The 24,502-nt window shown below is 56.4% G+C and overlaps 1 protein-coding gene across 2 annotated transcripts in view; it reads right to left on the bottom strand.

Annotated features, from left to right (window-relative positions):
* The window catches only part of SEPTIN9 (septin 9), a 165,091-nt gene that overhangs the window by 130,080 nt on the left and 10,509 nt on the right, over positions 1–24,502 (bottom strand). Inside the window, exon 2 of one of the 2 annotated variants that reach the window (XM_007185763.2) lies at positions 19,200–19,256. In XM_007185763.2, coding sequence (XP_007185825.2) covers positions 19,200–19,256 — 57 coding nt within the window. Of the gene's footprint in view, positions 1–9,955; positions 10,821–19,199; positions 19,257–24,502 lie in introns of those variants that run through there. The other variant, XM_007185765.3, reaches the window with a different exon arrangement.

The raw sequence follows: 24,502 nt of genomic DNA on the forward strand, positions 1-24,502 counted from the left end.
ATGCGTGCTCCCCTTCCCCTCCCAGCTGCTCTCTACAAGCTGGGGGGTGGCGAGGGCTACGGGGCATTCCTGGAGAGACGCCCCCCCCAAAACACACATCACAGAGGCACAGCCCAAGACCACCCTCTCCAGGTGGTGAACAAGCCCCCAGCCCGCAATCACCTCCAGCCCCTTCCCTCCCCTTCGGACACGGCGACATCAGGATTAGGACACTCTAAAGACCCTTGAACTTGGAAAAACATGGAAAACAGTCATTCTAAAGCTATAGTTCTTTAGTTATTATCAGGTAACAATATACCGACATCTCCCAGGGCAGGCATGGCTGAGGGCCCTGCATCCTTGGATGGAATACGCCACCTGGAGACGGAACCTGGGCCCCGGGGGAGGGATAAGCCGGCCAGAGCTGAGCTGGGCGGATGGTGGGGGACTAAGTCCAGACTGAGGGCTGCCCAGTGTGGACATCAGGAGCAACAGGGCCAGAGAAGGACACGGGCCTGAGCAGAGCCACGGAAAAGGAGGCCTCGGGCCGTGCACTGATCCCCTGTGCTGACAGTCACACCTGTACTGCCCCCACCAGATGCCCCGCAGGTGGTTGAGCATCTTGCTCTCTGAGTAGCAAGCAGGGCTCTTGGGGCTTTGACCAAAACGTCCCCTCTGTGGGGTGGGGTGTCCTGTCAGAGAGGCTCTTGAATCTCCTTTGTCCCCAAGTCCCACCCAGCCTTCTCCAGGTGAGCAGAAACAGTGCCAGGAAAGGCCAGAGGGAGAATCCGGGACAGGCTGCCCAAGGGCCAACTTCAAGGTGCCCTGGAAACAGGGGCTGGAGGAGAGCATCTCAGGCCACTCCAGCGGGAGGGGAGGGTCGGTCCCCTGACCCATGAGCCACGTCACAGTCACACCTCCCCAGAACCACCTCTTCTCTGACACCCGAGCCCTGGAGGCTGCAGCCAGCAGAGCAGGCCAGGTGCCCGGGCTCCCAGGGCAGCTCCTTCCTGCTGCACCAGCTCTGGATGCGGGGCAGGGCCAGGCTCTGTGCGGAGGGGCCGCAGGCTCGAGGGAGCGGCCGGAGGGGGAGAGGAAGATGCCTGGCACACACGGGCACTCAAACAGCGCGTGCGTCCCGGACTTCCCTGCACCTGCCTCCCTGGGTGGCCAGGGACACGGAGGGGACACAGTGGACCCCGGGGGAGCAGCGGAGGGTCTGAAGGCGAAGAGGCAGGAGGTAGGGAGAGCAGCCGGGAGGGCCAGTCTGGGCCAGAGGAGAGGGTTGGCCCCAGAGGGGAGAGAAGGGATGCAGAGGTCAGCGAGTAGAGGAGGCACAAAGGGAGCCCCAGTGGGACCTGGGGCTGGGACAGAGCGGGGGTGGGGAGGAGCCGCAGCCCAAGGTCACACAGGCTCAGCCCCCAGCCCTGCCTGCCTGGCCACCTCGCTCCTCCTGCCCCAGGAACCGGGCACCAGGCCAGAATCCCCGGGGCTCGGCTACTGCTCCGTTATGGGAAGAGGCTCTGACTCACCCCAGCTCTGAGGGCCAGTGGGATGCCCTGGAAAACATTCCGTACTTCCATGCCTCCCCCAGAGTCAGGGGCCCAGAGCTGGGGAGAAACCTGAGGCTCAGAGGGGCCGGTGGGATGGGACGGTGTCCTCAGACACACTGGCCACCACCCCACGTGGGGGCATGAGCAGGCATGTGTGATATCCCTGCCAGAGAGTCAGGACCCAAGAGATACAAAGCGAGGAGGCCCAGAGTCATGCTTCCCCTGAGGCCGTCCGCTCCTCGGGTCACCTTCCCAGGACTCAGGCCACCCCACCCTCAGCCAAGCATGCACCAAACCACAGCCTCTGCGCTCAGAGGCCGCAAGCACTCCCTCCTAAAGATAGCAGCCCACGGGGCAGGACTGGGCAGGACTGGGCAGGGCTGGGCAAGGCTGGCCAATACGTCAGGGTGTCCAGCGGCCTCTTCAAGCACCAGGGTCCACCCAGCAATCAGAGGTCCTCCCTCTCCAACTGCATAGAGTGACGGTGATGGCCACCCCTCCAGGCCCCCCTGCTTCTCCTCCCTGCCCGCTACAGGCGAGTCTCAGCAGCCAAGGGGCACTCAGGTCCTGCCACTTTCTCCACCCATCACACCGAGGAAAGAAACGAACCCTCACCAGGGCCTCCGAGGCCTGGCATGACCTGGCCCCGCCCATCTTGCTGGTCTCAGACTTGCCCCTCTCCTCCAACAATGCAGTGCAGCCACTTGCACCTCCATGATGTTCTAACCTCAGGGCCTTTGCGCTTGCTGTTCCCTTTGCCTGAATGTCCTTCCTCTGGATCTTGACCTGTCAGGTCCTTCTGGCCACGTAAGTTTCAGCTCAATGTCACCCCCTCAAGGAAGGTGTCCATTAATACACACCCACACACACACACACACCTACTAACAATCACATCACATCACCTGTTCTTAACTTCTTCATCTAAAGTCATCAATTGATGTGTTTATTGGTTAGCTGTCTGACATCTAGTTCAGACTGCCAGCCCCAAAGGAGCAGGGACTGGCTCCTCCTCACTGTAGGTCAAGAACCTAGGACATGGCTGCACGTAGTACGACCTCAATAAATATTTGCCAGATAATTGGGACAACAGGTGTCTAGTGGTCCTGCGAACAGCCACCAGGAGACATCATGACCTGAGGTGAACTCAAAGCGGAGGACAGAGATAGAGGTCACTGATTGTTCACACTTGCTGGTGGGAGGGAGAATCAGGACCATGCAGAGGAACGGGCTCTGGGCATGTGGGCTCCTGCCACGGAGAGCTGGGCGGCTCTTCACACCCACCTGCTCCAGCAGACAGGCCCAGCCCAAAAGCATTTTCAACTTTTCATAGAAAAGTTTTAGAGCTGGTGCCTCTTTGCTAATTTCCAAGGGGTGTGTTGTTTCGTTTATTCAGCTTTGGTCAAGTCAGAGTTTCCTCATTTGCTAAAAAGAAAAAAAAAAAAAAAGGGACTTCCCTGGTGGCGCAGTAGTTAAGAATCCACCTGCCAATGCAGGGCACACGGGTTCGATCCCTGGTCCAGGAAGATCCCACACGCCGTGGAGCAACTAAGCCTGCACGCCAGAACTACTGAGCCCACGCACAGCAACTACTGAAGCCCGCGCACCTAGAGCCCGTGCTCCTCAACAAGAGAAGCCACCGCAATGAGAAGCCCGCGCACCGCAACGAAGAGTAGCCCGCACTCGCTGCAACGAAGACCCAACGCAGCCAAAAATAAATAAATACATACATACGTACATACCTTAAAAAGAAAAAAGAAAGAAAGAAAAGAAAAAAAAAAGAGGGAGGGAAGATCAGAAGATCTGAGGCAGGTCCCAAGCCCGCAGGCAGAGAGGGGCCTCCAGGAGCTGAAATCTGCGTTGCTATCTGTCCTGAGTTCATACGAGGCCTGGGGCCCAAAACAGTCTCCAAACATGGGCCTCTGGTTAAGAGGAAATCTCCCCAGTTTCTCCGTTGGGTCCCACCCCCACCCCGCGCCCAGCCCAAGGGGAGCAGAATTGACATGAGGGCGGTGAAGGCGGGACGGTGGTCCAGGAGACTTTGGGCAAGGCGGTTTAGGTGGTAGCTTCCGGACAGAGGTTTGTGCCCGGATGGGAAGGGAGACAATGGGGATGACCAGCTCCGAGCAGGAGGCAGACAGAGTCTGGGATCGCAGAAGCAAAGAGGGAGAATGGGGCTGGAGGAGGCTTCCTGAGATGGAGCATGGGGACAGACCAACAGACACTGACACACAGACAGCCAGTCTCACACGCAGGCCGGGCAGTGAAACCACTGAGAATAGGAGGCCCACCTGACAGTGGATGCCAGGAGACCCCAGGCTGGCTTCCTCGTCAGTCCAGAAGGACACAGGCCTGGGCTGCCCCAGGCAGAGCACATGTCCAGCCATGCCCAGGGCCGGAGCTGAGGCTCCCTGGCCAACCTGAGGGGATGGTCAAGGCCAGCCCAACCCAGGATTTCCCCACTTCCTGCCACCCCACCCAGTGAAGCCAGCCTGGGTGTGAAAAAAAAAAAAAAAAATCGAGAGCCCAGTACGAGAACTTGGAGCCTAATCTCACACCATGTACAAAAGTTAACTCAAAATGGATCAAAGGCCTAAATGCAAGAGCTAAAACTGTAAAACTCTTAGAAAGAAACATAGGGGAAAAGCTTTGTGACGTTGGGTGTGATACTAAAAGCACAGGCACTAAAAGAAAAAATAGATAAATTGAGCTTCATCAAAGTGCAAAACTTTTGTGCATCAAAGGAGACTCTCAACAGAATGAAAAGGAAACACACAGAATGGGAGAAAATACTTAGAAATCATGTCTGATGAGGAATTAATATCCAGAATATGTTTAAAAAACTTCTACAAGTCAATCACACACACACGCAAAAACCCAATTTAAAAATTGACAAAGGATTTGAATAGACATTTCTCCAAAGAAGACATATAGATGCCAACAGGCACATGGGAAATACTCAACATCACTAATCATTAGGGAAACGCAAATCAAAACTGCAATGAGATACCACTTCACACTTATTAGAACGGCTGTTATATATATATTAAAAAAAATAACAGAAAATAACATGTGTTGAGGACGATGTGGAGAAATTAGAACCCATGGCCACTGCTGGTGGGAATGTAAAATGGTATAGTTGCAGTGACAAGCAGTACGGTGGTTCCCCCCAAAATTAAACACAGAATTACCATATGGTCCAGCAATTCTGCTTCTGGGTATATACCCAAAATATTTGAAAGCAAGGACTCAAGCAAGTACCTATACATACATGTTTATGGCAGCAATCTTCATAATAGCCAAAAGGTGGAAACAACTCAAATGTCTACCCATAGATCAATAGATAAACAAAACGTGGTCTATCATATAATGGAATATTATTCTGCCTTAAACAGGAGGAGACTCCGACACAACATGGAGGAACCATGAAGTCATTAAGTGAAATAAGCCAGTCACAAAAAAGACAAATTTGCATGATTCCGCATATATGAGGAAACTGGAATAGTCAAATTCATAGAGACAGAAAGCAGAAGGGTATTCGCCAGGGTCAGGTCAGAGGGGGGAAGAGGAGGTAGTGTTTAATGGAGTTTCACTTTGGGAAGATGAAAAAGTTCCGGAGATGGACGGATGGTTGCACAACTATGTGAACGCACTTAATGCCACTGAACTGGACACCTAAAAATTATAGAAAAGGTACATTTTATATCATATGATATCGCTTACATGTGGAATCTAAAAAAATAGGACAAATGAACTTATTTACAAAACAGAAATAGAGTCACAGATGTAGAAAACAAACTTATGGTTACCAGGGGGGAAACGGGGGAAAGGATAAATTAGGAGATTGGGATTGACATATACACACTATACATAAAACAGATAACTAATAAGGACCTACTGTATAGCACAGGGAACTCTACTCAGTACTCTGTAATGGCCTGTATGGGAAAAGAATCTAAAAAAGAGTGGATATGTGTATATATAGAACTGATTCACTTTGCTGTACACCTGAAACTAATACAACATTGTAAATCAACTATACTCCAATAAAATTTTTTTTAAAAAAGGTACATTTTATGTTGTGTACATTTTACCACAATTTTTAAAAAAAGAATCCAGAGCCCCAGGCACCCCAGGTCCTTGTAGTACAGAACGGCTGCAGTGACCACTCACGCACGAGTGGCTCAGGACAGTCCCAATCTCACACTATGATGTTACTGAAGGCGGTTCTTTAATGCATAACAATGTGATTGTCATGCCATTCCTTAGTAGGACTTTACATAGAAATAAATCCTCTAATCAGGGAAAGTTCTGGACAGACCAATTTGGAGCTCAAAGAAAAAAAATTGCAAGGCACCAGGCGAAGGTGCCCTTATCGGGCAGGCTGACCCAGGTACCAAAGCCCTCCATCCTAGGTCCACTCTGTCCCCAGGGCCTCACCCCCACCAGCGGGGAACACGAGGCAACTCCAGCGAGAAGGTGCCTGGAAGGGGGGCGGGCAGGCTCCTGCAGTTCTCATGGGGCTGAGCTTCCCACAGCTCACCAGGGGTAGGGGACCCAATGACAAAGGCTAGTGGCCAGAGTGGGGGACGGCAAGTGATCTTGGGACATGGAATCATCCTGTGCATCCAGGATGCATGGGGACTGGAGTGGGTTGAATGGTGCCCCCCCCCAAATTCATGTTCACCTGGAATCTGTGGATGTGGACCTATTTGGAAAAAGGGTCTTGCAGATGTCATTAGGATAAGGTTCTAGAATTTTGGTCGTCCTGGATTATCTGAGTGGGCCCTAAATCCAGGAACAAGTGTCCTTATAAGAGAGAAGCAGAGGGAGATTTGAGACACAGAAGGCTGTGTGACAACAGAGGCAGAGACTGGAGAGAGGCCTCCACCAGCCAAGGATGCCAAGGAATGCCGGCTGCTGCCAGAAGCCAGGAGAGAGGCCTGGAAAGCATGCTCCCTCAGGGCCTCCTGAAGGAACCAAACCTCGGACACCCTGAATTTGGACTTCTGGCCTCCAGAGCAGGGAGAGGACCAACTGCTGCCGTCGTAAGCTCCCCAAGCGGTGGTACTTGGTTACAGCAGCCCCGGGAAACCAAGGCCCTCGTCAGTCAGAGGTGGAAGAGGAAGAGGGCCAGGAGGGCCTCGGGCCAAGCTTCTCATCTTGGAGACGAGGAGAGTGAAGCTCTGGCAAAGAGGGTCCAGGAAGCTGATGACCGCAGCGTCCATCCAGGCCAAGAGTATGAAATGCCCAGGGACCCAGAGACAAGAGGGTAGAGCAGAGTGAGGGCAGAGGCACGCCTCCCACGGTGGGGGCTGTCCAGTTCCCTGCCCGCCCCATGACCGTGACACAGGACCCCCCCGAGCAGAGTGCCAGCTCTCTCCTCCCGGGTGCAGCACCAACCTTCCTGACCGAGCGGAGAAACGTCCACATTCTCTGCAGACAACTCACCGCGTGGCCCTTCCCACCCTCCCCGAGGCCCAGCTGAGCTAAGTCACGGCCCCCCAGTGGAAAGTTCCCTTCCTGGAGAGTCTCCCTGCTGAAACACAAGCACTTGGAACAAGATAAAACTGCTTGATTTGTAAAAGCCACAAAGCCAGTCCAGAACAAGGAAAAAAGGCCGACCCTTGGCTGGAAGGAGCGGCCTGTGTCTCAGCGGCCAGTCACTGCTCCATGACTCATCCCCGCCCTGCTGACGAGCCCTCCGGCATCTTCCCAGTGCAAGGCCGCAGCCTCGAGAGGGCTGGAGGCTGCCTGACTGCAGAAGAGGACCCAGGGCCCACGTCCCAAACCAGGTGGGAGCCAGGTGCTCGCGAGAGACGGAGGAGGGAGATCTGAGGTCTCCTGAGGCCGCCCTCACCTGCCCCAAGGCCCCTCCTCACCAGCCCCTCCTGGACAGCTGCTGGGCAGCGGCCAAGAGTCAGCCAGACACGCCTTGAATGCCAGCCCAGTGGCTGTGACAGCCACTTCTGGAAACTGGCGGGTGGGGCGTCTGGCCAGACAGGCCCCCGTCCACACACGCTCGGCATCCTGGCCCCCAGCCCCACCTCCGCCCGGTGCGGACTGAGGCAGCTACAACTGTCTTACGGTGTCACAAAGGGGCAGTGCCCTTGAGAAGCAGGCCCGCAGCCGGCGGGGGTCCCCAGAACAGGCTCAGAAGCCCACTGGCTGTGGGGACGCGGCCTCGGGGCTGGGCTGATCCAACTCCCTCCCTTTACAGGTTGGGAAACTGAGCCCAGGGCTGCAGAGCGAGACTTGCTGGAGGTCCCAGCTGGGACGGGGTGGAATTTGCTTCCCCAGGGACTGCTTCAGCTCTGAGTTACAAGTAAAGACCAAGGTCAAGGTCTAACCAGGTTTGAGAAACATGGGGAGACAGCTTGGGGACTTCTTCTTCTGGAACCAGTTTCTAACCGAGCTTTGAAAGAAGTAAGTATTTTTTAATGAAAATGCATCCAAATGAGGATTTCACAGAAAGCACCAATTTTTCCTCAGGCACATCCTGGGAGAAGGTCCCTACTTCACCTCTCGTTGTGCTGTCCTCGGCGGAGGGCGTGGTGCTCAACACTGTTATAAAGGCACAAAGCGGACTGTTCGTTCAGCTCATGAAAAGCTCCTCAAGTTTGCTTAGCCCAGGAGGTTCCAAGACGTTGCCACCGCTTCTGATTCCCCAAGGACCCCCTCCCAGCCTCTGTGCCCTGGCTCTCTGGTCCCCTGGTGGTCACCCAGCTGGGCCTTGGCTTGGTCATCTGTTAAATGAAGGCTGGGCCGGAGGCCCCTGGCAGCCAGGCCAATGGAGTAACCATCCTCCTTGGTCCCACAGCCTGCAGCCCTTGCCAGCCGGAGAGCAGGGCGCCCTGGCTCGCGCCCCGTGCACCCCAGCTGGCCCGCGTCACTGAGCTCAAACACACGTGAGATGCAGTTCCACCAGCCGTGCCTTCCGCCGGTCTCCGCGGCTGCCCCACCTCCTGTGGTCAGTCGCGGTGCCCGTTTGTGTGCCCTGCAGCACAGATGTGCACGCGCACACACGCACCCCGCCAGCTGCTCCCCTGCCCGTGGCTGGCCCATCAGCCCTGACATCACATTGGGATCCGATCTGCCCTGGAGCAGCAGGCAAGGGGCTGTCTTCAGAGGAGCCACTGACATGCGCCTTCCTTCCCTCTGGCCTCTTGGGGAGCCCCCCCTGCAACGCACACAGCGGCAAACAACAGACCAAGCCAGTGGCACTCAGGGAGCGACATTCTTATCCTCACTTTGACCCAGGGGTCATCTTGGAGCACCTGAAGCCCAGAGGCTGATGCCCCAGGACGTCTCAGGCCTGCACAGTGTACCCCAGCACCTGGCTTGAGGGGTGTGCAGTAAGCAGCAGGCCCCGTAATGAATGGGAATTATTCGTGATGATGTCAGATGCTGACACAGGACGCCAAGCCCGAGAAAGAGGGGCTTCTAACCGGGGTGACTTAGGAGGGGCGGCCTCTTTTCTCTCCACTGCTTGGTTCTTGCTCCAATGGGTCTGAGCCCGCTCCAAAGTGACCCACTTGGCCTGGATCCCACACAGGGTGCGGGGACCGATCGAGGGACCTGGAAGGTCCCTCCAGCCCAAGGACCAGCCATCTGCCCTCACTCCTTGCCCCAACGTGACATTCTGATGTTCTGATCAGTGATTCTGCCCCAGAATCTGAGCGGAGCCCACAGCTCCGATCTTTCTGTCCTAAATCATCCCATCCAACCGTGGATGATCATCGCTACCCCCTGTCTGTCCACGGTGGCCAGGTGAGTACAGGACCCGAATGACACCAGCATCTCCAAGTGGGAGTCACCTTGGTCAACTCCCCCAAGCTTCCGGCAGAATAGAATAAGCTCTCTCCGCTGTATGTGTGCATACACGCACGCGCACACACACACACACGCATTTGTACATCTTGTCTGGGCACCGGGAGTTCCCGGCCCTGTAATCAACTCCCGGGAAGGCACCGAAATGCTATTTCAGGGAGAAGACCAAGGCGGCCTTGAAGACGGACTTTGGCTGGCAGCGAACAAACAAACCACACAGTGGACAAACAAACCACAATCGGCATCCCGGTGCCACCACCCCGGACCCCAGCGCCAGAAGCAGGACCCCCACCCTTTCCCAGACTTCGGCGCCCACAGTCTCAGCATTCACGGCCGTCTTAAGATGCAAAAGTGGCACATTGGGAAATGAAAGAGAAATAGTGAGGGGACGGAGAGCAGAGTTTAAATAAAAGCCCAACTTAGCGAAGCTTCACTTTTGGAACATTACGTCCCAGGACCTCAGAACAGTCAAGAGGAAAAGAAATATGTCCACAAAAATGAGTCAAAGTGACCCTCGGGTGCTTATTTCCCGAAGCATAAAGAAAGCTGTGAGTTAAGGGGAAGGGGCAGCGGGGGGAGGAGGGCCGCTTGCCTACCTGTGATCCGGTCTCTCTCCATCACTACGGATATATTTAGCAGCAGGCGGGAGTCCCGGCGTCCCCCTTTCCAGAGGCGTCCTCCCCTTTCTCACCCCGTCGCCCTCCCTCTTTCTGCCTCCTCTCCTCCTCCTCCAAAAACACTCTTTGTCTGGTCTAATTTCTTCAATCTGTTGCAATCACGAATGCATCCAAATTACCACATTTCCATGTGCTGATCATATGTTTGTGCTCCAAACTGAAGTAGCATTGTCTCTTGGAACCGGGAGGGGAAAGGCAGCGAAGGAGAGAAATAAAAGAAGAGGCGGGAGCAAGGGCCGGACGTGGGCCTTGAAAGGCTCCTGCGGTCCCCAGGGTCCTCCGGGCCGAGGACCGGCCGGCGGGGCTTTGTGCGGTGGCTCGAGGTGCGGCGTGCGGCGGCTTCCGGTGCCTTCTCTCCACCCCCTCCAGCCCCTCCGCCCGGGCTCGTCTCGCTGCTCCTTTTTAATATCCACTTGGAGAAGCTTAACTTAGCCTCTTGGAAACCAGCTCACAGAATCAAATTCCTGGAGACTTCCAGAGTCTTTCATTTCCCCCGGCCCGCGATGCTGCGATTTCCTTTGGTTGGAGCGTTTGAAAATCCTGGTTCCTGCCTGACCGCCTTCCCTACCCTCTACCTCTGCCGGCCCTTCACTCCCACCCTGACCCGGCCGGAAGGAGGGGCAGTCGCGCCCCAGGCAGGGGCCGAGGGAAGGTTCAGGAACACCTGCCTGGGATGAGCCCGGAGAAGTCACCCCTGCAGACGCCCGGGTGTCCCGTCTGCCTGCGGAGACAGAGGCAGCTGGCCGTCCCACCCCGGCCGAGAGGGGAGCGCGGGATGGAGACTTCCTGGAAGAGTCCTACCACTCACTCATGAGTCAGTGAGTCTCCAGCTGTCCCCTGGGAGGGAGCGCAGCTTCTCACCACCGATTTCCCCAGACTCAGCGCCTCTCTGGGAGGGGACACGGGGCCTGGCCGGGCTGGGGGCCCAGCACTGCTCCCTGCTATTCACCTGGGGTCCCGGGACTGCTCAGCTGGCAACTCGGGGGTGGAGGGGGACAGCACGTGGTCAGAGCGAGGGCTGGGGGGCACCCCCTCTGCCCTTTAAGCTTCGTTCACCGCAAGGGTTCAGACTGGCAGCCCTCTGCCAAGACACAGAAGCAGGTTTTGTATGCCTAACTGACCCTGTCTAAAGAAAATGTGTATTCGTGCCCATGTTGAAAACGAGCAATTTCACCGAGAACTCCAGATTTTCCTCTTCTCTCAGAAAAGGGAGGGCATAGAGCCACAGGGAATGAGCCTTCCTGCCTGGCCCAAGGGGCTGCCTCGAAGAGTGCTACCCTCTTCAGATGAAACCGCGTTTTCTGGATTGCTGTGGTCCCCACGGCCCCGTCACTCATTTTCATTATCTGCCAGCCCCTCCTCCAGGTGACCTCTGAGTTTACAGTCCTGCCCTACAGGGCCACATGAGCCACATGTCAACACAAGAGGGCCATGCACACTTCTCTGCTGGATGTCACAAACTCCCCATCCCCTCCTGCCCAGGGCAGGACCCCAAATGCAGTCTCCTAGCTAGCAAGGGCATCTTCTTGGGGGTTGGGGGGTGACACCTTCTGGGAGACACCAAATAGCAACACCCCACCCCCAGCAGAGTCCGGAGGACAGCTCCAAAGGTGGCCGCCTGCACAGTGAAGGAAGGTGGGCACTGTGGTAGGCTGAACAATGGCCCCAAAGATCTCACACTCTAATCCCTGGATCCTGTAAATGGGACCTTATTTGGAGAAAAAGTCGTTGCAGGTGGGATTAAGTGAAGGATCTTGAGACGGGAGATTATTCTGAATCAGGGGGTTGGGAGGGTCCTAAATGCCATCACGTGTACTCACATAGAGGGGGGCAGAGGGAGATCTGACAGAGAGAGAGACAGAGAGAGAAGGGGATGTACAGACGGAGCGGAGAGAGATGTGAAGAGGCTGGCCTTGAAGAGTGGAGTGATGCGACCACAAGCCCAGGAAGCCTGGCAGCCCGCAGAAGCTGGAGCAGGCAGGGAACAGCTTCTCCCCTAGAGCTCCCCAGGAGCCCGGCCCTGCCGAGACTTGGATTTCAGACTTCCGGCCTCCAGAACTGTGAGAGAATAAATTTCTGTTGATTTAAGCCCCCAAGTTTGTGGTAATTTGTTACATCAGCCACAGAACACTCAAACAGACACCACAGACAGACTTAAGAGCCAGGGCTCCCTGTGCGATGTTTTCTGGTGATTATGTTTCATTCTAACACATTACATTAAGCCAACCACCAACAATTAAGTTAGAACAATGGGAATCTTGGAGGTTTTTTGATTTGTTTAATCTCCTTTCTGATCTTGAAAAATATTCCTTATTGTTTTTCTCTGATTATAAACGTACTATATGTTCATTGTATTAGATTTAGAAACTACAGAAGACGTATGAAAAAAGAAAGCCCTTTAATGACACAGGGCCCTCTTCGACACCAATTCCCGCTGCGGTGAGCAGGCCCAGGAAGGCCCCACGAGGCGGCAGACCAGGCCAGCGGGGGGGACGGCTGGACCAGGACGAGGAGCCCAGCCGTGGCCTCAGCCACCCTGACCACCTGCTTCAGGTGCCGGCTGCACACGCTGTGGATTTTGTCGCTGCGGCTGGTGCAGCTGCTGAGCACAGCTTGACCCTCGGTTTTTCCCTGGCATAGTCTGGCTCAGTGTCCATTCCCCAACCATGCCTAAAACTCCAAGCATTCTGGCCCAAGCAGGGGATAATTTGAAACCGAAAACCTGGCAGCACCGATTGGCTCCGACGGGGCCGTGTTAGTCATGAGCCGAGAAGAGGCCAGGCGCAGAGGTGGGGTGAGGCCAGGCAGTGGGAGAAGGGGGCGGCCGACCCCCACTGCTCACTGAGTCCTGGCCTCAGCACCGGCCACTCTGGGGGGCAACTGGCCAGGTCAGGGCTCCCCACGTGGCTTCTCGTTCTAGCAGAACACGACAGGGCTCTGGGGTTATGAAAAACTTTGTCCTGGTCTTTGATTTCACCAAGCATATTAGCATAGTAAACCAGTGAGCAGCCCCAGTGAGGGGCCTGGCTTTTGAACTCAGCACATCCCCAAATTGACCAACACCTTATGCCCTGGGGAGGCAGGACCCGCCCCCGGGGCCACAGTTCTGGGGAACTCTGTTTGTGCCAGCCAGCAAGCCCCAGCTCCCAGCCACTGGAGCCTGCCCACGTCCTGGGATGGGGACCGTTGCCCAGCAGCCCCTTCCAGACAGTTCTAAAGGCAGTATCTCTACCCTTGACCCCCACAGACCTGTACCTGCGATCTGCATACTCCCAGCCACGTTCTTTCTGACGTCACCATCACCAGCGAGGGGCCCAGTGCAGGGTAAGGAGGAAGAGGGAGGCCTGCTTTATCTTTAAAGACACTGCTATGCCCCTTTCCACAAAGTGCGTGTGCACGCCCCAGCACCTGGCTGGGAGGGGACACAAAAGAGGCAATCCCAGTGACCCCTTAACTCCCATCACAAGCCAGGAGGCCTGGGCTGGCCCAGCCATGCGGAAAGGGGGCAAGCGCTCCAGGTGAATCTGACACAGGCAGCGGAGGCCTCAGGAAGGGGTTGACAAGAGGGGCACAGCCTTGTTCCTGGGATACATTCTGGGGAGGGGCCTGTGAGGAGGCGGGGGAAGAGGGATTCGGCTGAAAACACTTTCTGAGGCTTTGGGCTCAGATTCTCTCCCACCTCTCCCCCTCCCCCTCCCCTCATTCAGGTACTTGCAAATCCTCCATAGTTAGCTCCAAGCTATAGGGAATGCCAACCGCTCACTTTAAAAAAAAGACTTTTCCGTTCATTTCCTGCTCATCCCCAGATTCAACCACAGAGTTTGCTTCCCTGAGTTAAAAATAAAGACGCTCCATCCCCCAGACCCCCTCCCGCTGACCCTCCTGCAGTCACTGCTACTGTACCTGCCAGCAAAGCGGGCAGCCGGCCGAGACCCTCCAGGGCCGGCCCCAGTCTGGCCGCCAGCAGCCTTCCAGAGCAAGACGAATTCCGGGCCCGGGGCCTGCTGCATTCCTCTCCGGAATCTTCTCTCCACTTTTTATTGCGCCTCAAGTTTCGGCTGTTCCTAAATAAATACGATCCAGCTACTCTCTGCCCTGGGGACTGCTGCAGGGTTTACTGGTGCAAACAGCCTGGGCCGGCCTGTTGCTTTGGGAGTTCTTCCAGGTCAGTGTGGAAGGAAATCTAGACAATGGAGCGAGGCAGCCCAGACAGGGCCAAATTCCACCGCTAACGGCCCTCACGCTCAGCCATCAATCCTTGGCTGCAGCCCTGCCGGAGCTGGGAGCTGGCGCTTTATTCCTAAAGGCCCCCAGCTGCCTGTACAGAGCAAGGAGGATCCAGGGGCGTGGAGACCAGGGTCCTTGACAGAGTCTGCCCCAAGGCCCCTGTGTTTAAACTCTCCAGAATACACGAAAACTCCCCGAAGAGCTGGTGTCTTTCACTTTCCACTGGGATCCCAACATTCTGTCTGCTCAGTGGCACCCAATAAAGGCTCTCTGGATGAACAATGAATCTGAAGATCCAGTGTGTAGACTAATCCAGACCAGTCCTGCCCAACAGAACTTTCTGCGTTGATGTAAATGCCGTGTATCTGTCGCGTTCAATATGGCAGCCATGTGAGGCTGCTGAGAGCCTACAGTGGGGCCAGTGCTACAGAGAAACTGAGTTTTTAATTTGTGTTAAAAAAAATAACTTAAATGTAAATAGCCACTGTGCCTACTGGCTGCCCTGTTGGACCCGTCTGCCTCTCCTCCTCGTCCTCCCTGGAGACATGGAGTTCTCCATAAATTCCTTCCCCAGAAGGCAAACAAAGAGAAAATCTACTTCTCAACCAAGGCAAAAGAAGACTGATATTTTTATTTTAAACTTGTTTTTTGGCCAATCCCCCCCCAGCTTCTCCTATCAAGTTCAATTCAACAATATTTGCTGGCTGCCTGCCACACGCCATAAGAGCACCCAGCCCTACGGGGTGGGGAGGATAGAGGAATCCCCACCACCCACCTGCTAACGGGATTGACAGGCTGGGTCAAATTACCCTGGAAAGAGAATGGCTTCCAGAGCTGTGACCCCTCCGGGCAGGGAGGGGAGAGCAGGGGTGAGAGGCTAGACAGGGGAGGGAAGCCTCATGCAGGGTTTACCGTTTATCCTATGAGGAGAAGGGAAGCAAGGGTTCTTTTAGTCAGAGGACCACAACCAGGGCTGGTTTAAAGAATCCCGTGGGTGAAGCCCATCACCCAGGGCCAGGCACACCGGCGGGACTGAGTAAAGCCCCCCAAACACCCACTGGACATGGAGGAGGACCCTCTGGTGGGGAGAAAGGGTGGGGGTGAGGGGAGACACAGAGGCCTGACCGAGACACGGCCAAGATCACGGGTGGCCCGTCCAAGGGCCATCTGGGGGGATGGTGAGTCGACAAGACCTTGGCCACCTGTTGACCTGGGGGCGCTGGGGTGGGGCAGAGGTCAAGGATGACACTGAGACTTGTCACTTGAGTGCCTGGGTGGATGGCGAGGCTGAAACATGAGAGAAGTGGAGGAGGGGGGGTGTCGGGGGGTGGGGAGGAGTAACAGCTGGGGATGCCTGCGGGGGCCCAGGTGTCAGGTGCACAGCGGCCAAAACTCTGGCGGCCTCTTCCTCTTCCTCTTCCTTCTGGCGGACCAGCTCCTCCACAAAGGACACTCCCTTCCCTCCCTCAGTGACAGAGCGAGCGGCTCTTCTGTGCTGCCCTGGAGAAAGGGTGGGCAACGAGCTGGAGGGGCCGTACCCCTCCTCCAGCGCCTATTGTCCACGGGGATGACAATAGGTACAGCTGAGTGACAGGACACTGGGGTGGGGCCCTAGCCGGGCCTGGAGCAGGGCCCCTCCCTAAGGAAGGGGTGTGTGAGCCGGGACTGAAGGCGGGGGTGGAGAAGGGGGACACGGGGACACCCGCCAGGGCCTCACGTTGGGCACCCCCCATAAGGGCAGGGACACAGCCCAGACAGCAGCGTACCAGGGAGCTCCTTGCGTGGGTGGGGTGTCGATCACAGAGGGAAGGGGCCCTAGCTTCCTGCAGCTACTGTAACAAATCACCACAAACAGAGGGGCTTAAAATAACAAGAAATCGATTTTCTCACAGTTCTAGAGGCAGAAATCCAAAATCAAGGTGTCAGCAGGGCCGTGGTCCCTCCAGAGGTTCTGGGGAAAATCCCTCCTTGCCTCTCTGGCTTCTGGTGGCCCCAGGCATCCCGTGGCATGTGGCTGCAAAACTCCAGTCTCTGCCTCTGTCCTCACGTGGCCTCCTCTGTGTCCCTCTTCTTATAAGAACCCCAGCCATTGGATTTAGGGCCACCCTAACCCAGTATGACCTCATCTCCCGGCCTTTAACTAACCTGTAAAAGCCCTATGTCCAAATAAAGTCACTTTCTGAGGTTCTGAGCGAATATGAATTGGTGGCAGGGGTGCGGTTCGGCACTGTTGAACCCATCACTCAAGGGATGAAGGTGGCACTGGGGCTCAGGCCACCACCCCCAGAGGTACTTGAAGGACGTAAAGCGGGACCCGGCCACACACCAGATGTCAGGGCAGAAGGAGAAGGCCCCAGGGATCCCAGCCAGGGGACAGACGGGCTGGGCTGGGCAGGGCAGCAAGGAGGTGAGGAAGCAGATGCAGGGGAAATGCCATGGGTGCCGTGGGAACCAGGGCAAAGGTCAGCCAGCAGCGCCCAGGGTGGCTGCTCATAGCACAGAAAGGGGGTGAGGGTGAGAGCAAAGAGGAAGGCCACTTGGGAGGGCCCGGGGCAAGCGTCCCAGAGCCCAGGCAATCTGCCCAGGGGAACACACACAGGCCCGGGACCCATGACAGTGGGTCCAGCAGTGTCTGTAAGACAGGAAAGCGTCCATGGGCCTCCAGCAACAGGCCGAGGGGGCGAAAGCTCTGCCCCCCTACGCAGAGGAACCCCCGCCTGCCCGCAGTCAGAGCAAATGAACTAAGCTACACGGAGCTGCGTGGATACATCTCAGTCGTCCCGTCTCGTGAAAAAGCAAAGGGCAGCAGCTGACTCCCCTCGGACACGTGATGCGATGCTGCCGGGGTCAGGAGCAGACGGCGTGTCGTCTGCAGACACACAGCACGCGGCACAGACACACCCAGCAGCGAGCAGTTCTAAATTCAGACGGCTGCTCACCTTGGCCAGAACAGGGTCACCCAAGCTCTTGGGCTGCACCTGTAACACCTTATTTCTTAAGCGGGATGGTGGGTGTACAGGTATCTTATTATATTCTTCACATTTTTTTATATGTCTAACAATTCTATTTTTGGGGAAAAAAAAAAAAAAAAGGCCAGAAAGTGAGTGAGCTGGTCAAAGGGTGACCGTGGGTGTAGTCTGAGCTGACAGACTGTGGCTCATGGCAGAAACGGCCATCTCTGGCCCAGTCCCAAACCCAGCCTCGTGAAAACCTGAAATAAAGGAGGAAACACCACGACGAGGGCCCTTGGCCTTCTGGGGAGGAGACGGGGTGCAGGGTCCAGACACAGGAGCTCAGGCAGAGGACGGGACAGGGGTCAGGCTGGGAGGAGGGGAGGGGGACGGCGGCTCCGAATGGGGGCATTCTGTGAGGTCAGAGGGACTGGGGGTCCAGGAAAGAAGCCTGCCTGGACCAAGGTCTTGGCCGCAGGGAGGCAGGGGTTGGAAAAGGGAGGCAGGAAGACGAGGAGGGGTGTCTGGGCCGGAGCCCGCAGAGGCCCCCAGAGAGTGGGTTTCATGTGTCAGCAGGCGGTCCCATGCGAAACCCAGATCACGGCTTTGCGCTTGGGCAAATTATGCCTTAGGCTTCCAAGCAGAGCCGTGGTCGTGGCTGCCAAGTGCTGATGGCACTGAACTGGCCTCTCCGAGCACAGGGAAGTAATGGCCAGAGGGAGGCTGCGTTCTTGCAGCCCCGGGCGCCCAGCCTCCTGAGACCTCATTCCTGGAGCGCAGGCGTCTCCCCCAGCCCATCACGCCGAGGGGCCCGGAGATGCAGCCCAGCGGCTGAAAAGGAGGGACACGGAGAGGCAGACAGCGGCAGAGGCCAGGGGCTCCGAGAAAGGCTTCCAGGAACAGAGCAGCAGCCGGGAAGCCCAGTGGTCAGCAGCCCAACGTGTCTGCAGGGGGCGGAGCTCTCGCTTAACCACGGACGTGAATCACTCACCACCCCAAGGCCTCCAGCCGGCGTCACCCTTCCCTTCCCACACCCGGCCCGTCCTGCACCGCAAGGGCCTCCTACACACTCATGTGGACGTCCAGCCTCCACGTCACATGTCACCTCACGTGCCCCCCACCCCGCCACTCCCAGCAAAGAGCCGCCATCGGCCACCACACGGGCCTGAGGGTGCCCAGCCCACTGGCGGGGGTTGCCTCTGGAGGACAGACTTGGAGAGAGGTCGGGCTGGCCCCCAGGGGCATTCGGGTTCAGAATTCTGGGGTCCCAGAGAGCCAGCATGGGCTCGGATTGTCTAATTTCATAACCACTAGCCACAGGTAGATATTAAGTGGGAATTAATAAAAAAACAAATTAAACAATTCTATGCAAATGAATGAATAAATAACATAGACAATGTATACTTCAGGTGCTCAATAGTCACGTGTGGACAGTCGCTAACGCACTGGACGATGCAGATAGGGAGCACTTCCACTGACACAGAAAGTTCTACTGCACAGGGCTGGTCTAGAAGGCGGGGCGTGGGCTCTGGGTGGGCACATCCCCTCCTGTAGAACAGCTGCTACGTCGCCGTTCTGTCCCTCTGCCTGTCCAGCCTGGGGTCTGACACCCAGCAGGTCCTCAACACACTTCTCCCACCTCCTAGGGGAGGCGAGTCCCTTCACCTCTGGGCCCCAATGTCCTCTGACAAGAGACCACGGATCAGGCACAGCCCCTGGGCCTGGCCGCTGGACGTGACAACAAAGACACAAGGCAGGCTCCCATGCTGGCCACGCCGGGGTCTGGGAGGCCGGAGCCGGCCGGTGGGGAGAAGCCGCACAGATCCCACCCCCGAAGCACCAAGGTTGAGAGGCAGAGCTCCACACCCCCTCCACCCCCTGCCCACCCAGGCCGGGCCGTGGTTGGGAGAGTCTCTTCGGAGCATGTGAGCAGTAACTCCTGCCCCAGACAAACCAAGGGGGCCAAGGCTGACCTAGCCACTTACCCGGGCCAGTCGGGTCGCCAAGCTTCCGGAGACGGCCGCTGGAGGTCCGCGCGACTCCTAAAGACAGGGGCAGAGGGCAAAGGTCACCCAAGGCCACTGGGGGAAGGTTAACACGGGGCGTATTCTCACCTCCGCTCCTGCCAGGGGCTCCAGAACCAGAAACCCGTCCCCTGTGGGGCCAGAGGCCCCAGTCCTCCCAGGTAACGCCTGGCCCCGGCAGCCACCTGCAGCTAACAGCCGCCGCCATCCGGATGCGCACCAGGCACTGGGTCAAAGCCTTTACACACGTTCTCCCACCTAACCCTCAGTACTCCATTTTGCAGATAAGACAGCCAAGTCTCAGTGGGGTTGAGTCACTTGTCTGAAGCCACACAGCTATGAGGAGGTGAGCCCAGGATAAAGACAAGTCCCTCAAACTCCAAAACCTGGGCTTGGCTCCTGCGTGCGGGGCTGCCGGGACTGTCTGCGCGATGGAGAGGTGCTGGCACAGGTCAGGCACGGGCCAGCCCCGGTATAACCTGCATCTACCTTGTTGGGAATTGGGTTTCCCTGTCCCAGGGTCTGTAACATGGAGGAAGCCGGGCTGGATTGGGGAGCATGGAGGACAAGCTGTTCTCTCCCCCGCCCCCCAGGATGGAGCAAGAACAGAGCCCCAGATTAACGCGGCCTCGTGCCTCTCCACACGCACCCCTCGGCCCAGCATTCAGTCCTTGGGGAGGCTCAGGGCAGGCAAGTCCCAACTCGAGCAGATTTGCTGAGGTGCTAAGCCGGCCAGACTTCAAGAGTTTTCTAAGAGGGAGTGGCAGGCGGCCGTCCTATCACTGCCAGGTCACGGTGCTCTAGGGTCTGCTGCCTGGATGACCAGGCCATCCTACAGAGGACGGCAGGGACACCCACGTTGGCCCAGCGGAGGCCTTCCCCACGGACAGCGAGACACAGTGGAGAAGAGCCTGCAGAGCCGGAGGGGCCCAGGTTGCACCCGCCTGCAGCCTCTGCCATCCAACATGCACCCAGAATGCTGGGGTCAGATGTGCTGGCTCCTCCCCTGCAGTCCTCCGGAGAGGTTATTCACTCCTTCATTCATTCCACAAACCCACCCTTAAACTATGACCAACCAGGAGTGAATGCAGTCAGCTTTGTTTCAAAAGGTTCCAGAGCCCTGAGCAGGGCAGCCTGCAGACCTGGTCTTCCGGTCCAGCTCCCCCGGGGCACACGCACTCTCCACATCTGCAGGATGACTCAACAGCTGACAAGACGGGAGAGGTCTGTCCTTCAGGGCCTGGTATTGACAGATACCTGCCGCTAAGCCCTGGCCTCTTTCCGGGCTGGGGAGGACGCCAAGACGGCCCCAGTTTTAGCTGAACTCACCCACCATGTAAACAACACTGCAAGAGATGCAAGTGACATGCGGTTCTGATGGGGGGGTGAACACCGGGGCCTGGGGTGACTGGCGAGGCTTCGAGGAGACAGGGGGCCAGGAAGGGGGGTGGCAAGCTGACCCTTGAAGGAGGGCCAGGTGGACACGGGGCTCTCACAGCCACTTCCAATGCCAAGGCTCCATGACAACCACGGGCTTGACATCCATTCTCCCACTCACTCAACATGACCATCCCACGAAGCAGGTGTCACCACCCCCATTTCACAGATGAGGGAAGAGAGGTTCAGAAGCCCTGAAGTTGTCGAGTCTCCTACAAAGCCCCCAGCCCCACCCCAGCCACGACGGGGACCATGATGGTTGACTATACGTGTCAATTTAACTGGATCATGGGGTGCCCAGATATTTGGCTAAACACTACATCTGGCCCTGTCTGTGAGGGTGTTTCTGGATCAGATGAACGTTTGATTGGTGGGCTGGGTAAAGCAGGTCACCTCCCCAATGTGGGTGGGCATCTTCTAATCCCTGGAGGGCCTGAACAGTACGAAAGGCAGAGGAAGGGAGAATTGTCTGCCTGACCACGTGAGCTGGGGCACCCATCTTCTGCCCCAGGACTGAGCACCAGCTCCCCTGGTTCTCAGTCCTCAGACTTGGACTGAATCCACCAGCGGCTTCCCTGGGTGTTCAGCTTGCAGACAGTAGACGGTGGATTCCTCAGCCTCCATAATTTCATGAGCCAATTCCTCATGATGACTCTCTCCCTCTCTCTCCCCTATTGGCTCTGTTGCTCTGACGAACCCTGACTATCAGCGGCCTCACACGGCAGAGATGCGAGCATCCTTCCCCAGCGCCCACTTGACACTGATGAGAAGTCTGCCCCCCTGCTGAGTGATGAACGCTCCATCCTTCCTCAAAAGTCCAATCAGAATGGTGATTCCAGGCTGGTCCTGCCAGACAGACAGGCTGGATGGACCACAGCCTCAGACCTGCGGGGGGCAGGAGGGCCCAGCATCCAGCTCCCAGAACTGACCGCCCCTTAAGACCAGGAGAGGGCACGTCCAGAGCGGCTCTAGTGGGGCTGCCCAGGGCTGGGGAGGAGAGGGAGGTGGGGACAGGCACGGGTCCCAGGGCTGTTGAGAGGGCAGAGGAGTGAGTGTGGGTATCCCCGGCCCCAGCTCCAGCCTCACTTCCACCATGGCTGTGACCTCCCTCCAGACGCCTAACTGGGGTCTGCACTGCATACAATGATACACGAGAACTCCCAACATCTGTCCCCCGACGCCACACATGCACACGATGAGCTACTTAGAGGTCAGCTGTCTGGGCTGAAAGTGGCACCAATGAGCGACAGCTGAGCCCATAAATCCAGTGAATCCCCAGTATGGAAACAGCATGGCAAGGAATGGAGAAGGATCGGCCACACATTCCTGGGGATCTAGTCACTTCCGGCCGCGCGTCCCCCCAGGCCAGCTGGGCGCCCACCCTCGCCCCCGCCTCTGGCTTCTGGACAAAGATAAAAATGAAGAGGGTCTGTTCAGGTTAAACCCCAACCCCAGGCATCTGATCCCCAAGAACCAAACCCATGGTCAGGGTGGAGACATGGTAATGAGGAAAACAGCATCTGTTTCAGATTTCTCCAGTGGAGTTATGTTTTATTTACACTGTTTATTTTTCAGATTTCCCAAAACGTGCAGCTGGTGCCAGGCAGCCCCTGGCACAGAGAAGACGCCAAGCCTGCTCCCTTAATAAAGAATGGGAAGCAGCCGCCCGGGGTTCCCGCGCTCCAACCAGCGTCCCGCCCAGGGCCGCCTCCACCGCAGCCCTGGGAGAAACCCCAGAACAAGAGCAGCTGCAATTCAGTTCCTTGGACCTAACTACTGAGGCCTGTGTCCGAGACCAGCGAAGAGGTGGCCAGAAAAGCCTCCAAGACATCTAAAGGCTCAGTCCTTCCAGTTGAGAACTGAGTTATTTTTATGTGATTTTTAAATAAAACATACTCGGAAAGAGAGGAGATGATTTGAAGTTTAGCTCTCTGGCGACATCCCGGACCAAATTATTTGAGTTCTCAGAGGCCAAGGAGGCAGGAAAGCCTGCAGTCAGATGAACGGGGTTCGAATCCAGACCTTGCCAGGCGCTCACTGCAGGCCCCAGGAAACAACCTCCCCTTTCCAAGCCTCAGCTTCCCCATCTGCAGAATGGGGACAGAGATGGGGATTACTCACAGGTGACTAAGACTAAACGAGGTCACACATGGTAGGCACTCAGCACAGTGCCTGGCACAAAATGAACACTCAGTAGATATTATCATTATTAGCATATTATATATTATATACTAATATAAATTATTATTATTATTATTATACGCCAGCCACATACACCAGCCTGGACCCAGGGATCTACAATCGGAAATTAACAAAGCTTGGCTGCCCTGTGCTAATGCATTAGACAAAATGTAAGTTATAACCAAGGCACCTTGCATGTTGTAGCCAGGACACTGCTACCCCAAGAAAGGCTACCAGGAGTCCTATTTGACTCCCTCCCAACTAAGGGAAGCTGAAAACCCTCCCAGCCTCCAGGATGGACTGCACATCAGAGGAAGACGGGGGGCAGGGGGGGGGGCAGTTTCCGCGATCCAGAGAAAACAGTCAGGATTTGGGAGGGACTCAGAATCCCGGTGCCCTCCCACACCTGGCCACACCAGGAACTCCCCAACTGGTGTCTGGGCTCACCTAGGCCAGGGCAAAGGCCATTTCACAAATGTTCATGAACTACAGGCCAGTGACAAACACCAGTCAGGTTTCCCACGTGGAGGCCACGAGATTAAAACACACTTCAGACGAGATGAAGCAAAAGACAGGAGAAGGGAGTGGGGACTCACTGCTGGCTGGTGTCCCACAGAGAATGAAGAGGCAGCATTTCAAATAGGAAAGAAGATGGCCAGACACAGAGATGGGGCTCCTTGGTCCTGGAGAGAAAGGGGAGGATGCTGGGCAGGGGGAGGAGACCTGGGATGCCCTGCGGAGCACTTCCTGGCAGGACCAGCATTCGGGGTGGGGAGCCACCACTGCAGCCTGACGGCGGGGCCCCCCTCCAGGTAAACAGCCCCGTGCCCTCCCTGCCCCTTCGCCACAGATGGGCCAGGTGCGGCCCCACCAGGCACAGGAGCCTGGCAGACCTGTGCTGGCCCCGCGTCTAGGAGCCTGGATGCCCAGCTCATGGGTGTTCCCCTGTGCATATAATTTGGGGAGCCTGGATAAGAGAGAGAAGGATACAGTTACTGGGAAGACCTTTTGTTTTTTCCTTTCAGCCAAATTTTTATTGATAGATCCTGGTATCATAAGATACACGGTTAAACGGGCACTGAGAATCTAACTAGACTCCGGAGGTAGTGTATTATTATTATTACGTTAATGATGGGGAACCCACGCACCAGCATCCTCTCCTACCGGAGTCGCAGAGCCACCGTCCCCACCCATAATCAGGGTGGCCGTCCCCAACCCTCCTGGGGTCTCACACAGCCCAGACATCTTAACCCAAGGAGAGGGGCAGAACAGGAAGCAGGCGGTCTCCAGCGGAGGGTGACTTGGCCCCGTGCACACACACGTGCACACACACACACGCACACACGCACACACACACCCTTCTGCTCTTGTGCCAGCAATGAGTGGTGCTGGACAGCCCTTCCCAGCCAGAAAGCCACCATTTTCTCAAAAGGGAGTTTTGCAGGAAGGGGCGCTGTGCAAACTCGTGCACAAATACCCATTTTCAATAATGACAGGAGCTTATCTACAGAATGGAATCAATTCTCAATGTTTTCTTAAAAATCATGAGAGTCCCTCCAGAAAGGACCTCGGCCGGGAGCCTCCTGTCTCTCTGGCTGCCCCCAGGACCACAGTCTTCCCCCTTCTCCTGAGGCCGGGGGGAGCCA

The sequence above is a fragment of the Balaenoptera acutorostrata genome, chromosome 20, assembly GCF_949987535.1.
Source record: "Balaenoptera acutorostrata chromosome 20, mBalAcu1.1, whole genome shotgun sequence".
Taxonomy (NCBI): Eukaryota; Metazoa; Chordata; class Mammalia; order Artiodactyla; family Balaenopteridae; genus Balaenoptera; species Balaenoptera acutorostrata.